At 40.9% G+C, this 26,820-nt stretch overlaps 1 protein-coding gene across 2 annotated transcripts in view; it reads right to left on the bottom strand.

The window, feature by feature from the left end:
• Positions 1-4,836: 4,836 nt before the first annotated feature.
• Positions 4,837-26,820, bottom strand: part of SUCLA2 (succinate-CoA ligase ADP-forming subunit beta) — a 125,824-nt gene continuing 103,840 nt past the window's right edge. For both annotated transcript variants that reach the window (XM_073580250.1, XM_073580251.1), the window contains exons 8-11: positions 25,348-25,490; positions 22,812-22,932; positions 13,350-13,438; positions 4,837-6,412 (exon numbers count right to left, since the gene is read on the bottom strand). In XM_073580250.1, the coding sequence (XP_073436351.1) occupies positions 6,338-6,412; positions 13,350-13,438; positions 22,812-22,932; positions 25,348-25,490 (428 nt within the window). In that variant the 3' untranslated portion in view covers positions 4,837-6,337. The remainder of the gene's footprint in view (positions 6,413-13,349; positions 13,439-22,811; positions 22,933-25,347; positions 25,491-26,820) is intronic.

Genomic DNA, 26,820 nt, shown 5'->3' with positions numbered 1-26,820 from the left:
GTCTCAAGGAGACCTCTGGTTGTCATGCTGACGCACCAATGACCCCCGATCACGTGACGGAGGTCAGCGGTGCGCGTATTTCAGGTCCGAGTTTGACAGCAGCATTAACTAGTTAATAGGAGCAGCGGAATTGCGATCCACCCACGCCTATTAACTATTGCGGGCACATGTCATCTGTTGAAAACAGCTGACATGTCCTGGCTTTGAGGTGGGCTCAATGCCAGAGCCCACCTCAAAGTGAGGGATACTGACGTTGGATCTACTATCCTGTCCGACGTCAGAAAGGGGTTAAGAAACAAGTTGAGAATCACTTTCCATCCAGGTTCTAAACTCTTCACGACATACAACTTAAACTTACGTCATATGTAATGTCCCTGCCTTTGATGCAGAGTCACATCTTTCCCTGCAATTGACAGCTGATTTAATCAGCTATCATGTGCCTCTAGAAGCAGTGAGTGGCTATTTACCTGTTAAAATCCCGCTGTCAATCTCTGACACTGGCATTTTACCCATCGGCGCACCCGTGACGTGATTGGGGGGCGTCGATGGGTTGTCATGACAGCTGGGTTCTGCTGATGACACCTGTGTCCGTCATTACGATCATCATGTGAAAGCCAGCCCGTGGGTAGCATTCATTGGAGATTGTGATTTTTGCTATACATAGCAGTGCTGATGCACTGTTATGTATAGTACAAGCGATCAGATGCTTACTGCTTAAAGTCCCCTAAGGGAACTAACAAATACAAAAGTGAAAAAAACGTTTTTAAAATTCTGAAAAAGAAAAAAGAAAAAAAATAGTTAAAATCACCCCCCTTTTGTCCCAATAAAAATAAAAAACAATAAAAAATACACATATTTGGTATCTTTGAGTTCATAAAGGTCCAATCTAACAAAACAAATTATTAAACAGATTAGTCATTTAAAAGTACAATGTGTCCTGCAAAATACAAGCCCTCATTAGGCTATATTGAAAAAAAAACGGTTTTGACTTTTTGAAGAATGTCATTAAGGGGTTAAAAGAGGTCGTCATTGAAGAATGAAAGATGGATAATGCAATATTTTTCATTCCATGCCTAGATGACTTATCGGTGCGGTCATTAAAAATCACAGATGTCACACAAAATACTAGATGTAGTAGTTTTTAATGTGTGGTGAATTCATTTTTGCATCAACTAAATTGAGTAACAACAATTTGTAATGAAAGTTACATTACAACCTAACTTTCAAGTCATGGGTTAAAAAAATGTACTATGAATCTCAGAACTTTGACTTTTGGTAATTGCCCTTGTGTTCACTGAAATATTGCTAAAAATCTTATTTTTAAACGGGTGTGTACTCATTTATGCGGGGTCCTGTGTATATTGTCATTTTATGTTATGATAGCTGCACTCAAGAAGTAAAATACACAGATCTTAGCCATATCAATACAGCTTGAAGGTGATATTGATATTCCATTGCAATGAGCAGTGCCATACTGAGTACAAGTGAATAAATATATGCAGGTGTGACAGTGATGTACAAGTGTGCGTGTTGGGGGAGCAGTAACTCTGTATCTGCTAGGTAGAACTGCAGTGATTTGTTATACATACCCTTGGACTTGATGTGGTAGAAATATGGCATGAATCAAAATAAGTGATCAGCTGGGGTGATTGGTTGGGTCAAGCTTCTAGGTAATTCAGCCTTTTCATTTAATTACAATATTTGCATTGGAGATTTAAAGAGCAGAATAATAACATAGTTTTGAAGGCTGAAGGAAGACCTTATGTCCATCTAGTTCAGCCTATTTTTAGTGCAGCTGTTCTGCATTGTTGATCCTGGGGAAGGCAAAAAATCCACAGTAAAAGCCAATTTTCTCCATAGGGAAAAAATTCCTTCCCCTAAGCTGGGTCAACCATCTACCTATAATATTCTGTTATTCGTAACCTTCTATACTGTTACTCACAAGAAAAGCATCCATTCTTTCTTAAATTCATTCAGTGAGTTGGCCATCACCACTTCCTCAGGAAGAGAATTCCAGAGCCTCACTGCTCTTACCGTGAAGAACCCTCTTCTATGCTTGTGCAGAAATTGTCTTTCCTCCAAACGAAGAGAATGCCCCCTTGTTCTTGTCACAGTCCTTGGTACAAACAGTTCATTGGAGAGATCTCTGTATTGCCCTCTGATATACTTGTACATATATATTAGGTCTTCTCTTTTCTAGAGTAAATAGACCTAATTTTGATAACCTTTCTGGGTATTGTAGTGAACCAACTCCATTTATCATTTTAGTAGCCCGCCTTTGAACCCTTTCAAGTTCAGTAATGTCTTTCTTGAGCACCGGCGTCCAAAACTGCACACAATACTCCAAGTGTGGTCTGACGAGTGATTTGTACAACTAATTGAGAAGATCAAAGAAACTGGATTCCTAAAACATTAAAATGCAGTTACATCAAAATGCTTTGGTGACATACAATGATCAGCCCTCACATTAAAACCCAAGCAAATAAGGGAAGACTATACAAACTCCCTGCTGATGTCGTCTGTTGTGGGATTTCTACCCAAGGTCACAGCACTGCAAAAGGTCCACCATGCTGTCTTGACTAATATTTGGGATTTTGAGACAATGCTGTGAGACAATGGCTTTAAGGCCCCGTCTCACTAAGCAATCTCGGTAGCGATATCGCTGCTGAGTCACAACTTTTGTGACGTAACAGCGATCTCACCAGCGAGATCGCTGTATGTGACAGCGATCAGCGAGCGGCCCCCCTGCCGGTATCGCTGATCGCTGCAAGAAACCTCTGGACATTTCTTTGGTCGCTGGTCTCCCGCTGGCCAGCACGCATCGCTGTGTGTGACAACGGGAGACCAGCGATCAGGTGTAAAAAAATAATAAAAAAAATAAAAAATATAGTTATTCTCACCTTCCGATGTCCCGTTCAGCCATCTTGCCTCTCTCCACGCTCCGGTCCCAGTGATCCTTTGCATGAATGACCGCGAGACTTTGTTATCCCACGAGACCGTGACATCTCGCGGTCATTCGTGCAAAGGATCGCTGGGACCGGAGTGTGGAGAGAGGCGGGATGGCTAAACGGGACGTCGGAAGGTGAGAATAACTATATTTTTTATTTTGATACTATTTTCTACAGCGATAGCCAGCGATGCCGGGTGCTCGGCATCGCTGTGCTGATCGCTGGTGAAGCTGTCTGTGTGACAGCTCACTAGCGATCACATAGCGACTTACTAGCGATCCTGACACCTTCATATCGGTGTCGGGATCGCTGGTGAGTCGCTTAGTGTGACGGGGCCTTTATACTAGGCACCTACTGAATGAAGTCATTTCCTGAAGCTAATAATATTATAAGCTGGAAAATGAGCAAACGTAGTGATGGCCAAATTGTGACCTGGTCAAAGTATCTCCAAAATGACAGGTCTTCTTGAGCGTCCCCAGTATGCAGTGGCTATTATCTGCTAAATGTCTCCCAGGAGGGATAACCATGTGTGTGATAAACAATTGCCGAAACATTCTCCAGGAATGGTTTAAAAAATATGACAAAACACTTCAAGGTGCTGACTTGGCCTACAAATTGTGATTGAGGCTCTATGGAATGTGCTGAAGAAATAAGATCAATGACAGCTGCTTTACAAGATTTGCAGTAAAAAATGTAGAAAAAGGTTTTGAAGAATTGGTTTCAGTGTTATGGCTGATCAGTAAATACCTGAAAGGAGTATGCATTCTCTACAGAGCTTTAAACAGTAATTCTAAAATAAAATAATTTTGTTTTCAATTACATGTAACATATTAAGCATGAGCCATCTTCAACATGTTTATTACATATTGGAATATTCAGAATTGTTATGATTTAAAATACCATTATGTTGTTGCTCTGCGTGATATTACATTTTCCATAAAATTATCGTAGTTAAAATATATATTATCTTATTTTTGTTTTTTTACATTACAATTTTATAACAGGGCTTAAGGTAAACGTTCTACACCTTGTTATAAAGAGAAGTATTCTGTGTACAGTTTCCCCCAAGGAATACCTTCTGTCTTTAGCCTTTTGTTAGATTTTACTTATCAGGTTCTAGGAAGAGAGACTTGCCCTCTGACATTTTCCTACGTCTGCCTTAGATCTAGCATCTAAAGGCCTTGGAGGTTGTTCCCATTTTAACCCATAATGAAAGCAGTAAGAAAAAAAATAAATAATTATATTGTTCTCAAAAGTCCTGTTCTTTTATATTTCTCCTAACCTGATTGGTATCTATCTTTTCCCTTGCCGAAACTTGCTTCATAAGGCGATAATAAAAGTTTAGGTGAAGGCTAAAAAAAAAAAGTTCATTGTTAAAAAGTCCATCTCACTTGTCTCATGGTCACTGTCCGTAAACTCTACCTAAAAGTGAAAAGTCAATGCTAAATCTACATCTTATTTTTATTTCTATCTCCTTCCAAAAGGATTTCTATAAAAGTAGAAAAGAAAACATGGAGAGATCTCAAACTGATAGTAAAGAATGTTAAATCACACAATGCAATCAAAATCCCCTTTCAGGGTTCACTGTTATTTTTAACCCAGCCATGAACTTCATGTTGTGTCTTAGTGGTGAGCAAGCGTGCTCGGATAAGATGATATCCAAGCAGCTCGAGTGCTCATACAGTATCTTCGGCATGCTCTAATACTAGGCTCGAGACGCCATGGCTGCATGTCTCGTGGCTGTTCAACAGCCCCAACACATCTATGTATAGTGCCTGCTATGTATTTTCTGCCATGGATTGGTGCATCTTTGTACCAGAAAATGGAGGAAGTTTTAGCATTTTCAAAATGTAGTAACTGATGCCACAATACACAACAAACAACCTCATAAGCTTTGACATTTACATTTTTATTGGTTGATATTCAATTCTGTCAAATGTAACATCTTTCACCCATTTATAATAGGCTTCAAGATTGATCTCAAAATCAATTTATACATGTGCCGTATATACACAAGGTGGCTGGAGAAATGCACTGATAAACATAGCGGTAAAGAGCATATAAAAGACCAGTTGCAGGCGGTGCACGATGCATCCTAATGTTCAGTGGTTAGAGAATTAGCAGAATGTCAAATATGCTCAGTGTTACCTTACCCTATTTGTATTCAGAGCGTATGTCCAGAATATATAGGAACATATAAAGGTGCTTGTCACCACCTTTTTTTTTTTTTTTACAAAAATAGCAGGAACTAGACTAGGACTAAGGTGAATAATTGAAGTCAAACAATGTGACTTATTGAGAACCGGTCAAACAGGCCCTAAATATCTATTAAGCTGTGGTCACTACAATAAAAAAAAGTCTATAGTGACCTACAATAAATTCAAACATCAGCCTCTTGCATTGTGTTACTACTGGACATCAAGGAAAATTAGTAATTTTATGGCTTTCTACCTTGGTTGGATCTAATCATAAATAATGGTGGCTTTCTTTAGATCGGTCAGGGAATCCATTGTTTTATATGTCATGAACTACCTAGGAAGCCTGTCAGATGATATGTCAATTAGATAATTTTACACTACAAAAGTAATGAAGGTCTTACGAAACCACTGTGCATTACCATCAGAAAATGGCAGCATTCACACGAGCACCTATCACCAGTGTGAGGCTGCCCTTATTGCTTAAGAGAAGAACGAGAAGCCTCACACTAGTAACACCATTTAAAAAAAGGGGTCATCAGTCTCTCTAATACCTTAAGAAACCAAACTTCTAGCTTAAGTTTGAATGTCTTTGGGTGAAGAACTTGAGAACTCCTTTTCTTAATAGGCCCTACTTCAATTCACCAGAATGAAGCTGCCCACTCTTCTTAAATAAAAAGGGCAGCCCTTGACTGGTGATAGGTAGTCTAAGTAGAAACTAACTATGGTAGGAACTGGCTGTCCTTCCTAGCATGCTATAATGCACTGACTTAAAAGTAATTAAGTATCAGGTATGTACATTTAACACTTTGGATAGTGATGGCTTAAAGCCAAATCTACAGCTGAAATACAAGATGTTCAATTATATCTTACAAGACAGAAAAATAAAGGGTGAAGATGGTCACTAGATGGCCTGGAAGGTGACCTCCTACACAATCCTATGGTGCATTCACCTTCCATATACATTATATTGCTGGTTCTAACAACTTGTATGTCAGCATTGGCTTTAGTATTTCTTTACAGCAGATAGGTGGTTATTGGACAGATAAAGTCAATATATACGTGAAGAGATGTTGATTTCCAAAGCAGCATCTCTGTTAAACACCAACCATTTTTTAAAGCATATAATTAAAGCCTAGACAAGAAGGAGAAAAGAAACACAAATTCCCATGCCAACAAAACACTGGTGCGGCATTAGATTGGTAACTGAAACTTCACATCAACTTGAGCTTGTTTCGCCAATGATACAATTTCTGACAGTTTTACAACCTAGAAAGAAGGAAAGAAAATGGACATTAGAATATGGCAACTCATAAAGCACCCTATAAGATGTTTCGGATGAGGACAGTCCACTTTACCTTCAAATGTGTTTAAAAATAAATAAGTTGAACTTGTTAAATTAGTTGTTATCTCTGTTAGTGCCCTGTAACCATTTCTGGCAAAATTCTCAACATACAAAAGAATTTCTTGTGTCAGCATCTCATCATGAGAGGCTGGCTTACTGCCCATTTTCATAGCTAAGCCAGCCTCTCTTCTGCCTATGTATCAGCTGCTATAGCTACAGGGGGCTGACCTAGAAATAAACATGAGCAGATAGCTAGTCCCCTAGGCACCAATGAAAAGCCATGGTAGATGTTCATCTGGGTAAAGTACAGAGCTGTGAAGATGAAGAAAGATCAGGACATATTTGGGAACAAATAATCACGAACACATTTAACTGCATCCAGATCGCCCAAAGGAAAAAAAAACGACTGGGCGGACCCGCTTCTACTGCTGTGTTCTAGACGAGTATCACTGCATAGGAGTGTAGCTACATGCCACCGTGTAGCTGCAGAAGTGCGGATCTGGCTGCCAAAGTCCCTATAGACAAAGCATGCATGGTATTATTTGTTATGCTTACTTATATATCACCATCATATCCCAGAGCCCTTTACAGACATCGTCATCGCTGTGCCCATTGGGGTGCACAATCTAAATTCCCAATCAGTATGTGTTTAGAGAATAGGGGGAAACCAGAGAACCCAGAGGAAATCCACCCAAACACAGAAGGAAAATGCAAACTCCTTGCAGATATTGTTCTTGGTCTTGAACCCAGGACCCCAGCACTGCAAAGCAACAGTGCTAACCACTGAGCCATGATATATTACCATCTGAGCCTTCTCAAGTTTATCAAGAAGCGCTGAGCATGAAGTAATAGGAAGCGCTAATGGCGCTTCGTCCGCTATACACAGCGGTCATGTGATCACAGTGTATAAGGAGGGTGCAGGAGATGTTGGGTTGTTAGACACAGACAGCTCTCTTATGCGGCCAGGAGGAGAAATAAGATGAAAATAAAAATTGTTTAATATTTAAATGCCCAAAGGTCTGTAATGACTTTATGGGGAGCATAATGTATAATTAAATAAAAAAAAATAATATGTGCATAATTAATAAATAAAAATGCTGCTGTCAATCCATAGCCGAGTCCCACGTAAGAAAAAAAAACACAACTTGTCTAATATATAAAAGCATTTGTTACAGAAGGATTACATTTTTTAGTGGTCTTGTGTGGTCATAAAAAAAGGGGGAAAACAGACATTTATTTCCCTTATTTTTCCACCGATATGAGCAAAAGAAACAAAAAACAAAAATTACACTCTATATATTATGAAATAAGATGCAAAAATTAGTTGAATATCCAAAAAAGATAAAATTTAAACTGCATGTATGAAAACACCCTAAAATGTGCCTGGTCTAGAACTGGTTAAAGAATTATTTTTAAATGGACAACCCATTTACTAGACCAATAGCGGATAAGGACTAGAGGTGTCACAAACTATGCATGTGCTTAATATAACACTATGAAGGTTTGACACAGGAGAGATCATGTAGAATCCCTCGGCTGCCACCACACCTCGCCTGATGTCACCATTACGTCGGAGGTATCACACGGTACAGTCTCCTCACTTGCACCAATGTGACATTCTGCACCCTCTGGGGACACGCAAGATCAGCTTGGCACAGTAATACATAGACACCCAATGTCCACAGGGGCCCAGGGAGGTACAGGGAGTGAGTGAAGGTGGCCTACGCAACCACTGACGTGGCACCACACTCGCTCATAACCATGACAGACTGAGAGGCCCCTTTCACTAGCACCAGTGGAAACAGAGCCCTGCCTGCCCAGTAGTACTGCCACCAGTTCCTCGTTAGATATAAGTCCAGTCTGTTAACGGGATATCAGGCCAGCAAACAGCCCTGGTAGCATATGACGTTAAAACAGAGAACACGGACGTGTGGATTTGTTGACTGGCTTAAAAGAGCAGCCCAAGGTTAAATTACATACAAAAGATATAAGCAGATGAATCATGTTGGTTACCAGATTGATGGTCAACCATGTGTGCTGGGTTGCATTGGGGAATGAGGCGGCCAGCTGGTTCCAGTTCCTCCCAGCACATTACTCGACATGGTCCCCTTTTAGAAGTGAAAAGCGAGCATGACAGAGAGAGAGAGCACATGGCCTTATACAAGCCTTTATCTTCTTGGTTATTTACACCTTTGTCTGCAATCGGGGCGGTCCTTATGCCCCTCCCCTGGGAGTTTGTAGCTAAATCTCCCAAAACCTATGAAACATCATAACTTCCCAAAGGAAGATCATAGGGTTGCGGTTCTGGCACTAGCAGATCCGGCCTGGCCCAATACACTTGGAGATCAAACACTACTTTGCTACCTGGCTTTTATTAGCCATTCTGCTTAACTCCCCAACCTGGGATGCTAGAATGGATCGAGACCCTAGAACGTGCTCGGCCCGTTCCAGAGATCTCAAAAATTTAAAAGGTGTATGGATATACGATAGCTCTATATTCTCCTTAAATCTCCTTATGAAATCCTATCTGACTGAAGAAGTTTGTATGAAGCAACTAGTCACACAGTGTAGGCTCCACAGGTGGTCATCCTGTATGAGCCTTGATACTAGTTGATGGGGCTGGACCACCTGCTGAGCCTGGTGTAATGTTACAGCTACACATGCTGAAGGACAATTGTAAGCTGCCATTAAATCCCTCCATATTCTTTACAAACACATTGTACAATTTACTGCTAATGAATCCTAAGGATTCTTTTCCCCATAGCTTTTATAGCCCATTTTCCAGGGCTGAATACACCAACCTATGTATGGAGGGCATATTACAGCTAAGATCATACTCTTATTAGCCAAAATGCTCCAGACAAATTCCTTTTGGCAAATTGGAGTGAAAAAAGAACAATGTAGACACCTGTTTTGAGCCTAATGTATTCATGAGGAGGAGCGCTTCTCAGATTTTTTTTTCCCCACTCTTGACAACAGTGTTTGATAGACTGCTGTGTAAACCAGGTGATAAAAAAAAAATTGTATTTCAATCTACATTCTGTCTACAACTTTAAAGGCTCGTATCTTTCTGCCTGTTCTTACACAAGTACATGTGATTGTACTACTCCTCACAGCACTGCTGCTGTTCCTGAGTCCTCCGCCTCCATTCTGGGACCCTACTTCAAAATTCAGGGGGAATTGCTTGTGTTTTTACTGCTCACGTAAGCCACCCCCTGACCAGGGCTGATCACAGTCTGTGTGTGGATTTATGTCACGCTCCCTCTTACTCTCATTCTTCACTGCCTTCCTGCAATTTCACAGCTTGTATGTGACCTGTCAAGGAGCATGGGGCAACAGCTGGAGAAGCAGGAAGAGGGAAAAGAGTTATGGTGGGACATTAAAATGGCACACAGACTGTAATAAGCCATGTTCAGCGGACATAGCCACAACCACTGATATCTGATGTAACATCACAGAAATCAGGGGGAACAGCAGTACTGTTATGTGAGGTCACAGTGAGAAGTTGTAAAATCACATGAAGTTACATATAAGAACAGACAGAGTGCTATGAGTCCTTACAGTTTTAGACAGAATGTATTCTGAAATATATTTTTATTTCCCCAGACTAGCCCTTTAATTTAATTTCTATTGGAATTACTATTCATTTCAGTCCTCAAAGAATTTGAGTTCTCAACTTCATTGAAAATTAGGGGATGTATACCTATCAAGCAAGAGATCAATGTACTCTGGAGACTTTGTGACACTTTACACCGACAGTGCTCTTGAGATTTAAAATCTTTTCGTTTCCACAGATACACCAGTTTGTACGGATGTATAAACTAAGAAAGCAGCAACAATTTAAGGTACATTAAAATGTAAAAAGTCACATTCATCTGGGACACGTATGGAGAGAAATGAAATCCACATGCTGTAAATTTCTACATAAAAAGCCAATACAAAAATAGTTGTAGTATTTGGAAGTAACACGTGTGAATTAGTCCCAAACGTATCTTGCTATATCTTGCAGTTGGTAATACACCGACTGTTATTCTGCACAATTCTTCTACCATGTATGACCTTGGCATGGCTGTGAAGCTTGCTCAAACAAAAATAACCTCAAAACAGCAAATGTACTTTGCAAAAAGTCAGCTTCATTTATTTCTACTCTCTTGGTCATGTTTAGCACAGCAGGGAGGCAGTATATTGTTCCCTCCATCACCAAGCCTCAGAAGAACAGACTGGCTCCTGCATTACAGACACTGTGTGCTCTTAAAGGGAATCTGTCACCCATTTTTTGTGATATGATGTAAAGATATCATTCAATTTAGTGTCACATAAGCATTATAGCAGTACTTTTAATACCCCCCGACTCCCCACCTTTGATGCATAAATACAGTTTTTAGCTCTCTGGCGGTGTATGTAAATCTCCGTGGTCTGGTCCGATGGGCGGGGCTTATTCTCCTTCTCTCCCCCCCTCCTCAGCTTGCTGTACCGTATTGTGATCTGTGAATATCACAGATCCCGTAGAGTTTCCGTGCGTGCGCATTGAAATGGTCTCTCGCACGTGCGCAGTTTGCCTTGTCCAACTGTGAGCAAAGCATAAAATCATTATTGGGCATAAGCATTATAGCAGTACTTTTGATACCCCCTGACTCCCCACCTTTGATGCATAAATACAGTTTTCAGCTCTCCTGCGGTGTATGTAAATCTCCGCGGTCCAGTCCGATGGGGTGACCTGTAGAAGCACTACCGCAGCGCGAAACAGCCATCGTCTCCTCCACCCCTGCTCCCATCCTCCCGACGCCAATGTTTTAAATTGTTGGAATAAAAAGTGACTTACAGGTGAGTGCCATACGTTTTCTTCTACATTGAAAAAAATTGAATGATATCTTTACATCATATCACAAAAAATGGGTGACAGATTCCCTTTAAGTCCATTTTACCTAATTAATACAACCGTGGAGCCTGAAACTGGACTTGAACTATGTGAAGAAGTTTCACCTGTTTTCTACCCACGGAAAATCTACACTGCCTTTTAGCTACTGAACTGCCATTTAGGAATCTCCTACAGGAGAAACAACATTTTCTATGAGTTAACTTAAGATGTTCAAAGTGCCTGGGGGAGAGAACTTCTCCATTCATGGGAGAGGGGTCAAATGGCTCAATGCATTTGGTATTATGGAATGCAGAATATAGTATATGTTAAATTCTTAAAGGGTAATTTCCAAAATCGCATTATTTTCACAAAGCATAGTAAATGTATATTTATTGTTATAGAGATAAAGCCCATTAGAAGATTTCTATCTGGTACCCTTGTGTCTTTTTATAATCTCCATCAAGTATCACATAACTGAATGGGTTACTAAAACTACATTCCTCAACAGCACTTGCATCTCCTCTGTGATGCATACCCCCCTCCCCCCTCATGTGCTCCTGACTTGCCTCATCTCTCTGAGTTTTCAACAAGCTAATCTAAGCGTAGTATTCATCTTATTCTTCTATGCACTCTCAGCTCAAGTACATGACTTTGCCTGACTGGTTATACTTCCGCCATGTACATCATTATAGCTGAAGTGTGGTTTTTCATCATTAACTGGTCCCAGCAAAGTTCAACAGCAACATCACCCTGAAAACACCATCCCCACCATCAAACATAGTGATGGTAGTATGACAGCATCATGCTGTTGAGAAGCTTTTCTTCAACATGGACAATGAAACTGCTCAGAGTTATTGGGTAGATGGATCAAGCTAAATACAGGGTGATCCTGGAGGAAAACCTGTTAGAGGCTGCAAAAGACTTGAGACTGGAGAGTATATCCATCTTCCAGCAGGACAACCACCGTAAACATAGTGCCAGACAACAGAATGGTTTAGATCAAAGCATATTCATGTGTGTCTACGGCCCAGTCACAGTCAAGACATAAAGCCCATTGAGAATCTGTGGCAAGATTTAAAAACGGCTATTCACAGACACTCTCCATCCAGACTCATACAGCTAGAGTGGGTCTGCGAAGAATAGGAAAAAATTTCAGCCTCTAGAAGTGCAAACCTGATCGAGACATAACCCTTTGCAGTAGAAGCTCCAGTCTAGACAAAGCACAGCTATACTAGCAGGATGCCAGTTGCGAGACTGCCATACATAAAATCGACCAGGGCCACCTAAACTATAGAATAGTTCTGATGGCAACTGAAGGATAAATAGAGCTTAGTGTGGCATCCTTAGGGGGGTGATCTGTGCAAAACATGGCAGATTGGTGGAGGTCCAACCGCTGAGACCTGCCACTGATGGCCAGAACTTTTATCCCAGTTAGAATCAGGGTCCAGACACTGGCTGGATGTCAGTTCTGGATATCCTGACAGCTAGACTTTCTATCTCACAGCTGATGGCTCTGAAATACTTCTGTGATATGGAAAAGAATCCCATAGAAAGTGATGTGTTTTTATACAAGCTGAACATTCCAGGAGAACATTACCTGTGAAGTGAATACACGCCACTTAAAGTTGGAAAGAAACAAAATAGACAATTACTTTTGTGGAGCCTGCTGAATTTGCATTTCTTCTGCAGAGTTGTAGGGATGCATATTTAACCCTAAAAGGGGATTTCTAAGTGATCACCAATAAAAGTAATATTCATTCATTTGTAAATCTATTAATTGGAACAAAGAACTTTCATGCATCCATGAGAAATCACCCACACTTAAATGCACAGTCAGGTTGGAATAACTCAAAGTGAATGGCCTACAGTCATATCAGTTCCTTGGTGCATTCTGAGCTAAAGATAAGATCTCTCCCAGTGTCCAATCCGATAAGCCAGGTTCAGAGGACATAAAATATAAAGCTCTTTTTCAGAGAGGTCAACACTAGAAAGTTCTTAATTACCATTTTCGCAGCTTCATCCAGATCATCACAAGCCAGAATTTTCAATCCGCTGGCGGTTATCAGTGCTTTGGCATCATCAACTCTAGTACCTGAGGGAAAAAAGGCAAACTGGCTTAGTCAAGAAAAAATAAAGATCTTACTGAACAGAAATCATTTCTTTAGTTTGTGTTCTGTCCAGCCATATAATTGCTGTCTAGAAAGTCATTTTTGTCTGTATTAATCCCTCATATATTTCATACTGTAAGGTAACAGCACCACCTGCTGGCCGTTTAATGCACAGATTCTAGTTTAATTTGCAATGTATTGTGGGAATTGTTCCTGTTACATCATAGTCTAGTTTATGACACTGAGGGGAACAGCAGCCATTATCCCTCCATATGTCTTGGAGAAACTCCATCATTCGTGTTCTTCATGCTTCTTAAACAGCCTGCTCTAAGCATAGTTGGTAAGCACTATCTAGGTTTTATAATCCTGTGTTTATAACGTTGTTGTATTAAATAGGTAATCATCAGCTATGTATTACCTCATGGTACCCATGTATTACCTCATGTTAGCTATGTATTACCTCATGTTAGCTATGTATTACTTCATGGTACCTATGTATTACCTCATGGTACCTATGTATTACCTCATGTTAGCTATGTATTACCTCATGTTAGCTATGTATTACCTCATGGTACCTATGTATTACCTCATGTTAGCTATGTATTACCTCATGTTAGTTATGTATTACCTCACGGTACCTATATATTACCTCACGGTACCTATGTATTACCTCATGTTACTGTGCTTTGCAGACTATTTGTCTTTTATGCTCTGTGCAGTTATATATTCTGAAATGCTCCTGTTACTGCATCCTATAGTTTCACCCTTTCCTGTCACATCTGCAATCAATAAAAGGTTATAATTTTACAGCCTCTTTTTCTTAAAGAAGACAGGGGGAGTTTAGCTACATGTCTCATTGCACACCCTGCTAACGTGTATGAGGACAGTATAGTTTGGAAATTTTACAAGGAAACCATTTCCTTCGAAGCCTCGAACTCAGATTCCATCATATGTGACAGGAAACAAAAGAGCTGCATGCCGCGATACTCTTCTCCCGTCAATATAACGGAAACTTGTCAGAACTCGACAGACCCCTTTAATAAGTCATTGGTGACCATCGGGCATTGTCACAATGGATCCAGCAGATGGGATCAGAGCATTAAAAGGTGTTGTTCCATAAATATAAATCGGTTATAGAAAAGATAAGTGATAAATGTATGATCGCCGTCGGTCAGATCACGGCACCCCCACCGATCACATGAACAGGTGAACAGGGAACCCTGAAATTCTCTATAAGAAAGGATCAGTAGAGAGCATGTGTGCCCAGTGCTCCATTCACTGTGTTCAGAAGTGGTGGCTGCACATGCTCCCTAGCTCTTCATGTTTGTGACTATTGGAGGTCTCAGCAGTCAGAGCATGAACTATCATACATTTAGACTATATAAATGTGTGTATGTGATAAATGTTTTTATGGCATAACCCTTTTAATCCTACAGGTTCAAGGATTCTACAGCTGGGACAAAACATATTGGGATAGTAAGATAAACGATGACAAAAAAGAAACTGAAAAATCTGAACTGGGCTGTTACTGTATGTAGAAACGTAAAATATGTCTGGTAGCATACATTGTGTATATGATGTTACAAGCAATTACCAATTACTGCATTTTTTCAGATAAGTTTGTAAAGCTTATTGGTGACTCATCTCCGACAACTGACCTGTCTGTATTGACGTTTCTATTCTATCCCTCATCTACAACCCCTCCAATTAATCTGTGCTCTCCTTCTACATCAGCTCATCTTCTTCTTCTCCCGTTTGTCCATTGTACAGACAAAAACAAGCCTCCAGAATAAAGGTCATATGATTAGGTGCACAGATTGGAAGAACATCAAATCCCAGCATCTTGTGTTCTTGCACTTATCACTCAGAAAATAAATGTATCCCTAAAGCAGAATGTGCTTGTGCCATTTATCCTTCAACTGAAAAAAAAAACAAAAACATTTGTGCCCATACGTAGAAAAGGAATGCAAAAGAAATAAAAGGGGGCAAAATATGCATAATCATTTGATATTCATATGACTAGAACCTATTACGGTAATTCAGTGGGAAGCAAATCATCCAGGCCGGCATTAGCCACTAGGCACCGAAGCATTCTATAAGCTGTAACGGAGTGCTTATTGGTGAGGTATAGGGCTTATATGGGGAAAACCAGGCGACAGGTTCCCTTTAATTTTCAAATATTAGGTGCACCAAGGCTTAGGCCACGCCAAGGGTGCACAGAAGTGTCTTCATGTGCATATTTAATGTCCTTTTTCAGCAAATATTACGCTCAACTGTATATGCCTGGTATTTTAGTAGAGGCTAGGCTACGACCACTATATACATTTTTATGCAGTCTGTCATTTTGAGGTGACAGACTTCCTTTTAGTAAGCTCAAAAATAATTGCACACAACGAATGAACTTTTTGCTTGTGCATCAGGTGATTGACAGCCTATTTAGATATATCGATAATCAATTTCCCATAATCGGGTGTAGTCTCAAAGGGGCTGCCTGGTCCAAAACTACAAATCTGCAGTCACACTTGCAGACTTATTAATAATAATAATCTTTATTTATATAGCGTCAACATATTCCACAGACTTGTGGATCCTCACATCACACACAGCTTGCTGTGAGGATTCTCCCGTGTCCGCATTGGGATAGGCAGTCATGTGACTGCAAGTATCTGATTTGAATACTTCCAGGCACAATCAGACTATGCAAGTAAACTGAGTGAGGCCGCGCTCATCTAGTCGGATTGTGGCCGGGAGTATGCAAATGACATACTTGCGGTCACATGATCTCCGTTCCCGATGCTGACACCAAAGAATCCTCACAGCAAGCAGTGCGTGATGTGAGGATTCACCAGTCTGCAGCCACAAAGAGTGACTGCAGATTTGTAGTTTTAGACCGACAACTTTAATGCTTCTTAAAGGGGTTGTTTCAAGTTGGAACGTTATTCGCTCTGATATTGATCGGACCCCCAGAGCAGAGGTCGATCATCCGCAATACTGCTCCATTCATTCTTAATGGGAGCACTGGAGAATACCGAATGCAGCGCTCTGCTGATCTTTGGCGCTCTCATTAGAATGAATGGAGCAGTAATGCGCATGCCTCTGCTCCATTCAACTGGAGCTTTTCAGGTCCATGGTCCTCAAGATTGGTAGGAATCGCAGCACTTGGACCCCCAGTGATCGGAAAGCTATTCCATTTCCCATGGATAGGGAATCACTTTCAAACTTGAGATACCCGCTTTACGGAGTATCTAAAGTTTTGGAATTTTTTTTATGTTTTGTGCCCCTTCTGAGCAGATCGGGGGGTCACCCAGTTCTGAGGCCCAAACCACTTGCTAAACAAAGCTCTCCTTAGAAGACCGCAGCTCAGAAGACAGGAGAGCATGCACACAGCGCAGAGTGGATCCAGTGAGCAGAAAGTCAAAGTCGTGTCTCCTGAGCTGTGCATTTCTAAGAGGTCTTTTGAGCATTCAGTGGGTGTCTCAGGTCCCTCTCCATGATGCCCCTTCTCCACACTGAGCCAACTTCAGATTCACACCAATTTGCTGAGAATTAATGAACCTAAAACACAAGATATCTTACAAAAGTTAAGTTACTCTTTAAATGTTTAATAAAGCTCCTGCCTAGGACCAAGCAGTACTGTGATTCCTGTATGATCTGTACACGGATAATGGCAGGTGACAACTTTAAGCATTGCCTTACTATTGTTAAGGGGATACTGGGAGTTGTAGGTTAATGTGATACAACTGGGAGCTGACCTCACACTACATTTGATTTGGCAATGTATTCATGTACGGATGACGATTCTGGTGATGCATTACTGCACCGACGGTGGTTCTGGCGATTTAGTCATGTAAATGTTGTAATCTTTAATTTATCACACTTGATATAAGACGTTATAAGATCAGTGTGCTGGACTAAAAATACAGCTGAATGTCTGACACCTGAAAAAGAAATTGACTAAAGTCCCCATATACTATAGACAGATATCCGATCATTCGGCTACCAGCTATCTGGCCCAGCTCTCCCATATACAAGACCACTCACTCTGCTGAGCGTTCCTGTGTTCTCCGAGAGCCGCTGTTAGACATCTCTGGCTGCAGTTTATCACTTAGAGAACAAAATAATCTATAGTCCGAAATCGGACATGCTGGATTCTAAGCTCCCCTGACAATCATCAGTTAGAGCCACCCATACACATTGGACTGTCAGCGGAACCTATTGATATAGGCGGGTTTGGGCAAATTTAGTCTACTCGGTATGGGGGTCTTAACTAGTATCTGAAGGTTATGGGCACACGATTATTTTAGGCATCTGCAAATGCCTAGAGTTTTTCAGACAGAAGACGTTTCAGGACACATTGTTGTCATTTTGTTCTGAATGAACTTTTTTTGTTGTCTTTTCAGACTTTTTATAGCCAAGTTTTTGTTTAATTTATAATATTTTTTTTAAATAAAATAGTAAGCGGCTTCCAAACAGAAGTCGTCCATATAATGGACTGGTCACTTCATGTCTTAAGAGACCTGAAATGGTTAAAAAAACTCAAAAGGACTGAACATATGAACAGCGAGTGGTGTTGCAGTGTACAAGCTCATTGCTTTAGCATATATTTAGTACTTTTTCAGGCGGGTTACAGAGCAGATCTGCCTAAAAAAGAAGCTGTGTGCACAAACCCTTAGTCAGTAGGGGAAGTACCACTTAAAGTGCCTAGGGCAGCATGAATGCCAAATACAGTCCTGAATACATCCCCCTTAAAGCAGAAAGAAAATCTCCCCGTGTGTTTTACATTAAGGGTATTTGACAAGTAGTGATGAGTGAACGTGCTCTGACAAGGCGTTATCCAAGCATGCTCGGGTGCTAAGCGAGTACCTTCAGCTTGCTCGAAAACATTCAAGTTCCTGGTGGCTGTTCAACACATGCAGAGATTGCCTAACAAACAGACAATCCTTGCATGCGTTGCAGCTGTTGAACAGACGTGAGACATGCAGCCACGGGGAATCAAACATATTTTTCGAGCATGCCGAAGTCACTAGGCTAGCACACGAGCGTGTTCAGACAACATCACGTTCGCTCATGACTATAGCTAATCTTGTGTAATAGACAGTGCACATTTAGGCTACACAGTCTTAAAATACAACATTGGATCATTCAGAGATCCATAATGAACTTCTGGAGTGAGTTTGCTGCACTGAAAGTAAAGGGGCCGAATATTATTGCACGCCCCACTTTTCAGTTTTTGAATTTCCACAAACATTTATAACCAATAAATTTTGTTAAATTTCACAATTGTGTTCCACTTGTTGCTAATTCTTCACCAAAAATTTACATTTGGTATCTTTATGTTTGAAGCATGATATGTGGGAAAAGGTTGAAAAGTTCCAGGTGGACGAACACTTTCGCAAGGCACTGTATACCAGATTTATAACAATATAAAAAGCAAATATCCTGATGTCAATTAAAAAAAAAGCAATAGTACATTAAAATATTAAGGTTATGTGCACACATTGCAGATTTGCCTGCATAATTTTCTGCACATTATCCATAGACATATATCCATAGACATATCTATGGCTATATCTATAGATATATCCGGATATATCTATAGATATGTCCATAAAAAAAAATATATATATATATATATATATATATATATATATATTTATACATATATATATATATATATGCTACGCAGACAGCTGTGGGCTGATATTCATAGCCTAGGAAGGGGTCGTGGATATTGCCCGAACCCCCCCCCCCCCGGCTACAAATACCAGCCCGCAGTCGCCCCAGAAATGGCGCCTGTACGATGCGCCGATTCTGGCACTTAGCCCCTTTCTTCCCACTGCCATGCAGTGGTGGTGTATGGGATAATAAGGGGTTAATGTCACCTTGCTATTGTAAGGCGACATTAAGCCCGGTTAAAAATGGAGAGGTGTCAATAAAACACCTATCCATTACTAATCTTAAAGTAAAAAAGGTTAAAAAAAAACACACAAAAGTATTTTAATGAAATAAAACAAGACACAGTTTTTCATTACTTTTATTGTCCACCTAAATCCATTGGAAGCCATCGTCTCCTGTAAAAAAACAAACAATATATTCTCTGTCCGACGTAATCCTATTAATAACGATTGTCCCACGACGATCTCCCCCATAGAGCTGTCACATCAGCAGATGTGACCACTCTATAGGCCTCCGATGACACACTGACCAGAGATAACTTATGATTGGGTCACCGAGGAGGAAAGCAAGACCAAGCCAAGCCACAGAAAACCAGAGAGGTTGGTAACTAAGCGGATTGCAGACCCCTGATCCTATCCACACAACTACCAGTAGCCGTGGAGCATACCTTCCATGATCCTAGACGCCTCGACACAGCCGGAGAACTAAATAAGCCTAAAGCAAGAAAGAGGAAATCTAAACTGCCCCAGAGCAGACCCCAAAGGAATAGATAGCCCCCAAACATATATTGTCGGTGAGACAAGATGAAAACACTAATGCAAGTAGGAAAATAGACTGAGCAAACGATGGGGCCCACACTAACTACACAGGACAGGAAAGGAAAGACTGTCTGCAATCACGCAATAAACCCTGCAAAAAATGCCCAACACGTCTGATAGAAGAATAATGAAGTCACTAGACTTCGCCCACTATATCAGCACTCTGGTATATTCTGAAAGCAGAGCAAAAAGAGGCCAATCTAATAAGGGACAAAAACAAACTGGCACAAGCAGTAACATAAGGATGGAGATTCAGCACAGCCCCAGCTGGAGCTGGCTGAACACACAAAACTGAAATAGACAAAACCAGATCAAATGTGAACAATAGCAAAAGAACACTTAGCGGAGCATGCAGGGACTGTGCTGGAAACTAAGACCTCAGGAGGCAGGAAAAAATTACCAGCAGGGATAGAGGGAGTCAGCTGTCTTAAATCCAGTCAGAAACTCCAGATCTCCAGTCATTATCAGGTGGCAGGCTTCTGTTAATTAGATCAGCTCCATTACCTCCATTAACCACCAGAGGGAGCCCGGAAAGAGAACTCGCGACCCCTCTGTCAATATAACCAGCTCCACTACCTTCAATAGTAACCAGACATAGGCCAGAAAGTGAATTCACAACAGATAACCCTCCGGCAGTGTGTCATCGGAGATGAGCTTCTCGCTTTACGGCACTACAGCGTGAGAAAATTCTCACGCTGTAGTGCCGCAAAGTGACAGGTGAGCTCCGGTGACATATCGGCGGTGGAGTGATACAATGCGGAGGATTATCTCCGTCATTGAGTCACTGGAGCCCCTGGAGAGAGCTTGCATCAGCTGATGTGACAAGCTCTCCACGGGAGATCGTCGTGGAACAATCGTATTAATTGGATTACGTCGGACACAGGGAGTATATTGTTTGTTTATTATTTTATTTTTATTTTTTTTTCAGGCGAGCACGGGCTTCAGGGATTAGATGTAGATGGTATGTACTATATGTGTATGTGGTTTTTTTTTACATTCAACACATTAGCCAGATGATGGGACTACTACTGTCCCATCATTGGCTAATGTGTCAATCATTGTCAGTGTAGCAGGCATAGCTGGATGCGACTTGTAGTCCCCATCGTACGATGCCTGCCTACACACACAGCCCCACCAGACCCCCGAACAGCCCCGCCAGACCCCCGCACAGCCCCCCACACACCATACACGCACACAGTCACCACCCACACTCCGCCCTCCTCCCGCTCTGCAGCGTTTCAAACGCAGCAAAACCGCAGATCTTTTTTAGACCTGCGGTTTTGCTGTGGAAGTGCCAACTCAATGCAAGTCAATGGGTGCAGACATGCTGCAGATCCACACAAAGAATTGACATGCTGCGGAAAACACTGCGAATCTGCGTGTTTTTTTCCGCAACGTGTACACAGCTTTTTTGATTTTCCCTTTGACTAACATTGTGTGCACAATGAACTGCAGATTTGAGACAATTCCGCGCGTCCAAAAACGCCACGGAAACACATCAAAAACCGCAATGTGTGCACATACCCTAAAGGGTGTTTCATAAACATAATTTTGATTAAAAAAAAATGTAAAAGCTATCCCACTTTGTCACGATGACAAATGGTAAGGTTTTAATACAAGAGGTTAGGATCATCCCGAATAGAGTCACCGTCGTGACATGGTGGGATGGCTTTGAAACTTTTTTTTTTTAAACAAAATTATGTCTGCTTAGCACCCTATATTATTTTCATGCACTATTGCTTTTATTTACTTACTGTAGGGTATTTTCTTTTTATGTTTTTATCTGTTTAGTGTCCAGTGTAAACATGCGCCTATATGCTGCATGCACACCAACTTATATTCCAGTTCATCTCTTCAAGTGTTAGATTCATAACTAAGCCTAATGAAGGATGAGTTCTGGCCATTTTCAGGCTGTTGGCTTATTTTTGGACCACTTTATGAACCTAAAAACTGGAGTGCGCCTTTAATAAAATTATTTAATGTCGTGTTTTACATACTAACTTAGCCGCAATAACTTTTATAGACACTTCTAATTGTACCTAGTAAGGTGTCTAAAACCATTAATAAATGTGGCACGTGATATGTACCCCAGAATTTTGGCATTCTGAGACCAAATTCTGGTGCGTTTTCGTTAGCAATTTTTCCCCCACAGCATTCCGATATTTATCTGGTTTTAGCTGTTTTATTGGCTGCACAGAGGTCCAGTCTGCAAAATGTACACACCCCAGTATGCACAAATACCCAAGATAAATAGAAACTAAAGGAGTATGGTACCAGACAACAAAAAAAACCCTGTGCAGTCTGATCCTGCGATTACACTCGCTTCTATCAAAAGGTATATTAGAAAGTGGATGGAAGTGCACATGACTGCAAGACCAAATTCTGTGAGCATTATTTGTGGTTGGTTATTATGTAGAAGCTTCTCTTCATGTTAACTGAGTGTAGTGCGATGGTTCACACGCACCCACAAACTTGTATGTGTGCATGTGATCAGATTATTGGATGCGCGCGCCACATGCAGAGATAGTTTTTTCATGACGAATTATCATCAGAAAAAAAAGCGCTGGCCGGCACTGCCCCATAGTAGAACACTGATCCGAGTGCTAACCGATAAAACTGCGGGGTTTAGACTTTCAGCTCTGCTTCATTCTACATCTAAAAACGCTGACGTCTCACAACAGCTGCACCCAGTAAACTAAGTGATACATCATTGGATTATGCGTCGCATTACCTACATCATACTGCTCTCAGATCAGGCAGCAAAAACCTGGTGACAGATTTCCCCTAATAGCAAACATGTAAATAAAATAAAGTTGACCGAAACAGACTTAACAAGTACAAAAATATGAAGTCATTTATTTACCTTGTAAGCGGACCACAATAGGTATCCTAAGTTCCAGATCTTTTACAGCCATTATAATGCCTTGTGCAATAACGTCACATCTCATAATTCCACCAAAAATATTCACTAGGATAGCCAAAACCTAAATAGAACAAATAATGACAGTGGTATACATCAATACTAAAGAGGAGCAGTGCAAATTAACAAATACTGTGAGGACAGCAAGTAAAAACCAACAGTGGTAGATGGCATTAATTTTGCCGAATGTACAAGTGAAATACTCTACAGGAAACAATCTGTAGGTGTGAATCTGAAATGTGTTACATGACCAAAGACACGTGATTCAGGCTTAATACCATACACCCCACGGGGCTGAGCATTTAGCACTATTTTGTTCTTCAAAACCAGCATAAAATGCCACATTTCTGTGCAACCAAGAACTTGGTGTCTTGTACAATCTGGTTAACAAAGCGTATTTCTAGCTGTAAAACAAATTTCCATAAATCAATTAAGTTACAGCTGTCCATAAAAGTCTTCAGAGAGGAGGAAGCAGCTAAAGTGACTTCGACACTGTGGATCATCAGCTCCTCCTCACTATGCTCCGTTCCATTGGCCTCAAGGACACCATTCTCTCCTGGTTCTCCTCCTATCTCTCCGACCGCTCCTTTACTGTATCTTTTGCTGGTTCCTCCTCCTCTCACCTTCCCCTTACTGTTGGGGTTCCTCAAGGATCAGTCCTAGGCCCCCTCCTCTTCTCCTTGTACACTGCCCCTATTGGTCAAGCAATCAGTAGATTTGGTTTCCAGTACCATCTCTATGCTGATGACACCCAATTATACGCTTCTTCTCCTGACATCACGCCAGCCTTTCTAGAAAACACCAGTGATTGTCTAAACGCTGAATCTAACATCATGTCCTCACTATATCTGAAACTGAACCTGTCAAAGACTGAACACCTTGTTTTTCCTCCCGCTACTAATGTACCTATACCCAACATTGCCATTTCTGTGTGTTGTTCCACTATTACTCCCCAGCAACATGCCGGCTGTCTTGGGGTCATACTTGATTCCGAGCTTTCCTTTGCCCCCCACATTCGATCACTGGCTCGCTCTTGTCATCTGCACCTCAAAAACATTTCTAGAATTCGACCTTTTCTTACTTTTGAGTCTGCAAAAACTCTTACTGTTTCTCTTATTCATTCTCGTCTCGACTATTGTAACTCTCTTCTAATCGGTCTCCCTCTTACCAAACTCTCCCCTCTCCAATCTGTCTTGAATGCTGCAGTCAGGATCATATTCCTCGCCAATCGTTGCAGCGATGCCTCTACCTTGTGCCAGTCATTACACTGGCTACCCATCCACTCCTCCAGAATTCAGTATAAACTTATTACCCTCACCCACAAAGCCCTCCATGGCTCAGCACTACCCTACATCTCCTCCCTTGTTTCAGTATACCACCCTACCCGCGCCCTCCGTTCTGCTGATGACCTGAGGTTAGCATCCTCAATAATCAGAACCTCCCACTCCCGTCTCCAAGACTTTACACGTGCTGCGCCAATTCTTTGGAATGCACTTCCCAGGTCAATACGATTAGTCCCCAATCCCCACAATTTTAAGCGTGCCCTGAAAACGCATTTATTCAGACTGGCCTATCGCCTCAACACATTAACCTAATCTATCCCTGTGTGGCACAGCCAAAAGTTTTACCATAACCAGGTTCCCCCGCATCATGTTCCCACATGCTTTATGCATCCATTAGCCCTCTGTGTCTGTACTTATACACACTTAACATTATGGCTGGTCCATACAATCAGGGCAACTGTTACCACCCACCTTTCGTGTCTCCCTTTTTTTTTTCCTCATAGATTGTAAGCTTGTGAGCAGGGCCCTCATTCCTCTTGGTATTTGTTATAATCTATGTAATTATTGTTATGCTGTAATGTCTATTGTCTGTACAAATCCCCTCCGAAATGCAAAGTGCTGCAGAATATGTCAGCGCTACAGAAATAACATTTATTATTATTATTATTATAAAGTGTGAAAAAAGAGGCAGAAACAGAGATGGTACCCCAGCTTTCCAGTAAGTGTTTTATCTCATCCCAATACTGCTGCTTATGAGAATATGCTAAGGAAACTTAAGAGGAGCAGAGTCTCCTCTTCTGTGTGTGCTTTGTGTGAACTCCGGAGACGGATCTTGCCAAAGAACTCAGTTGAGGCGGTAGTAGGAAGAACAAAAGGAGCATTAAATGGGCCTAAAGGGGAATTTTCTCTAATCTGATATATCAATTTGTGCTGTCTCTCTTTGAGCTATGGAATTATGGAGAGATATTATCATCTTCAGTAGAGAGTAAGCAAAGTCAACAATAAAAGGGCTTTACGACACCAGACAAACAATACCGCATGAAGAATTACCAGCATAACAGATCATTTATAAATATGAATAAACTTCCAAGTTGAAAATGATGCGGTTTCATAGTCACGTATAAGACTTGGTCAAGGGATTTCATTCAGACATTTTACTAGCATCATAACGTGCAAAAAGGAAAAGTGACTGGTACCTTTTTATCAGATGTGATAAGTCTGAAGGCTTCTGTTACTTGGTGGACAGTCGCACCTCCACCAACATCCAAGAAATTTGCTGGTGTTCCTCCATGAAGCTTTATGATATCCATTGTTGCCATGGCCAGGCCAGCACCATTCACTAGATATAAGGATACAAGAACACAATCACTATTGGCAAAACACATTCTCAAATGCTAGATTTCCCAAATGGATCAGAAAATAGAGATATTCCAAACTTTTCATATAGCACTTGCAATATTTGGGGTGGCCACTCCAAGTCAGATTTGGGCAATCTACAGGAATGAGTATTTTAAGGAATTTGGATAACTATTGCCCATTATTTATTTTCCAATTCTCAATGCCATACACAATGTGTTTTGTAATGCAATTCTGACCTATTCACAAAAGTAGCAATCCAGTGATTTTTCTTTGACCGATTCTGTGATTAGTCCCCCAATATACGGTATATAATTCAGTCACTATTACTTTAATTGTTCTACAAGAAGATTCACAGCATATTTGCTGCATGTTAGATTATTTGATCTCATGGTCACCCACCCAGTCATCAGTACTCCCCGTAGAGGCAGAAGCGCCTATCACAGTTACTGATGATGACTACACTTCTGTCATACAGTTGTAATGGGGCAGATCACAGTGGAACCTTCCTGACTTTATAATGTTAATATATTAGCTCACTTAAGAGAATATAGAGGAAAGGATAAAGTGTCCTCCCAGAAGAAAGGGATGGTAATGGCACTTGCTGTCCATCTGGTGTTCAGCTGCTGCATCATGGGATAGATATGAGAGCAAAGAGTAGTAAAATGCAGGGTTAAATCTGGGAACCAAGATGGAAACTGAAGAAAGGCAAAGAGGAAAAGTGAACTGCATGGAAGTGAGTGCACTATATAAAATATATACATACATATGCATTATATATTTACAGACACACACATACAAATATATACACACACACCATGGCTTGCAAAAGTATTCACCCCTTGACATTTTTCATGTTTTGCTACCTCACAACCTGGAATTTCACTATTTTTGTGAAGGTCTGCATCAGTTCATGTAACGAACATGACTACAACTGTGAACATTTGGTTTTCTTTTTACTGTGATGCAAACAATGATTAGGACAAATCAACTGAAAACTTCAGCGTGCATAACTATTCACCCCTCCCTAAAGTCAGTACTTGGTAGAGCCTCCTTTTGCGGCAATCACAGATGCAAATCACTTTGGATAAGTTTCTATGTGATTTCCACAACTTGTCACTGGGACTTTTTGTCCATTCCCAGGGCAAAACAGCTCCAGCTCATTCACGTTAGATGGCTTCCTCTAGTGAACAGCAATCTTCACGTCTGACCACAGATTCTCAATTGGATTAAGATCTGGGGTTTGATTGGGCCACTCCAAACATTTACACGTTTCGCCTTAATCTACTTGAGTGTTGCTTTAGCAGTATGCT

The sequence above is a fragment of the Dendrobates tinctorius genome, unplaced genomic scaffold (genome assembly GCF_039654945.1).
Source record: "Dendrobates tinctorius isolate UK_male_01 unplaced genomic scaffold, ASM3965494v1 ptg000064l, whole genome shotgun sequence".
NCBI lineage: Eukaryota > Metazoa > Chordata > Amphibia > Anura > Dendrobatidae > Dendrobates > Dendrobates tinctorius.
This window is presented reverse-complemented; position numbering and strand designations above follow the sequence as displayed.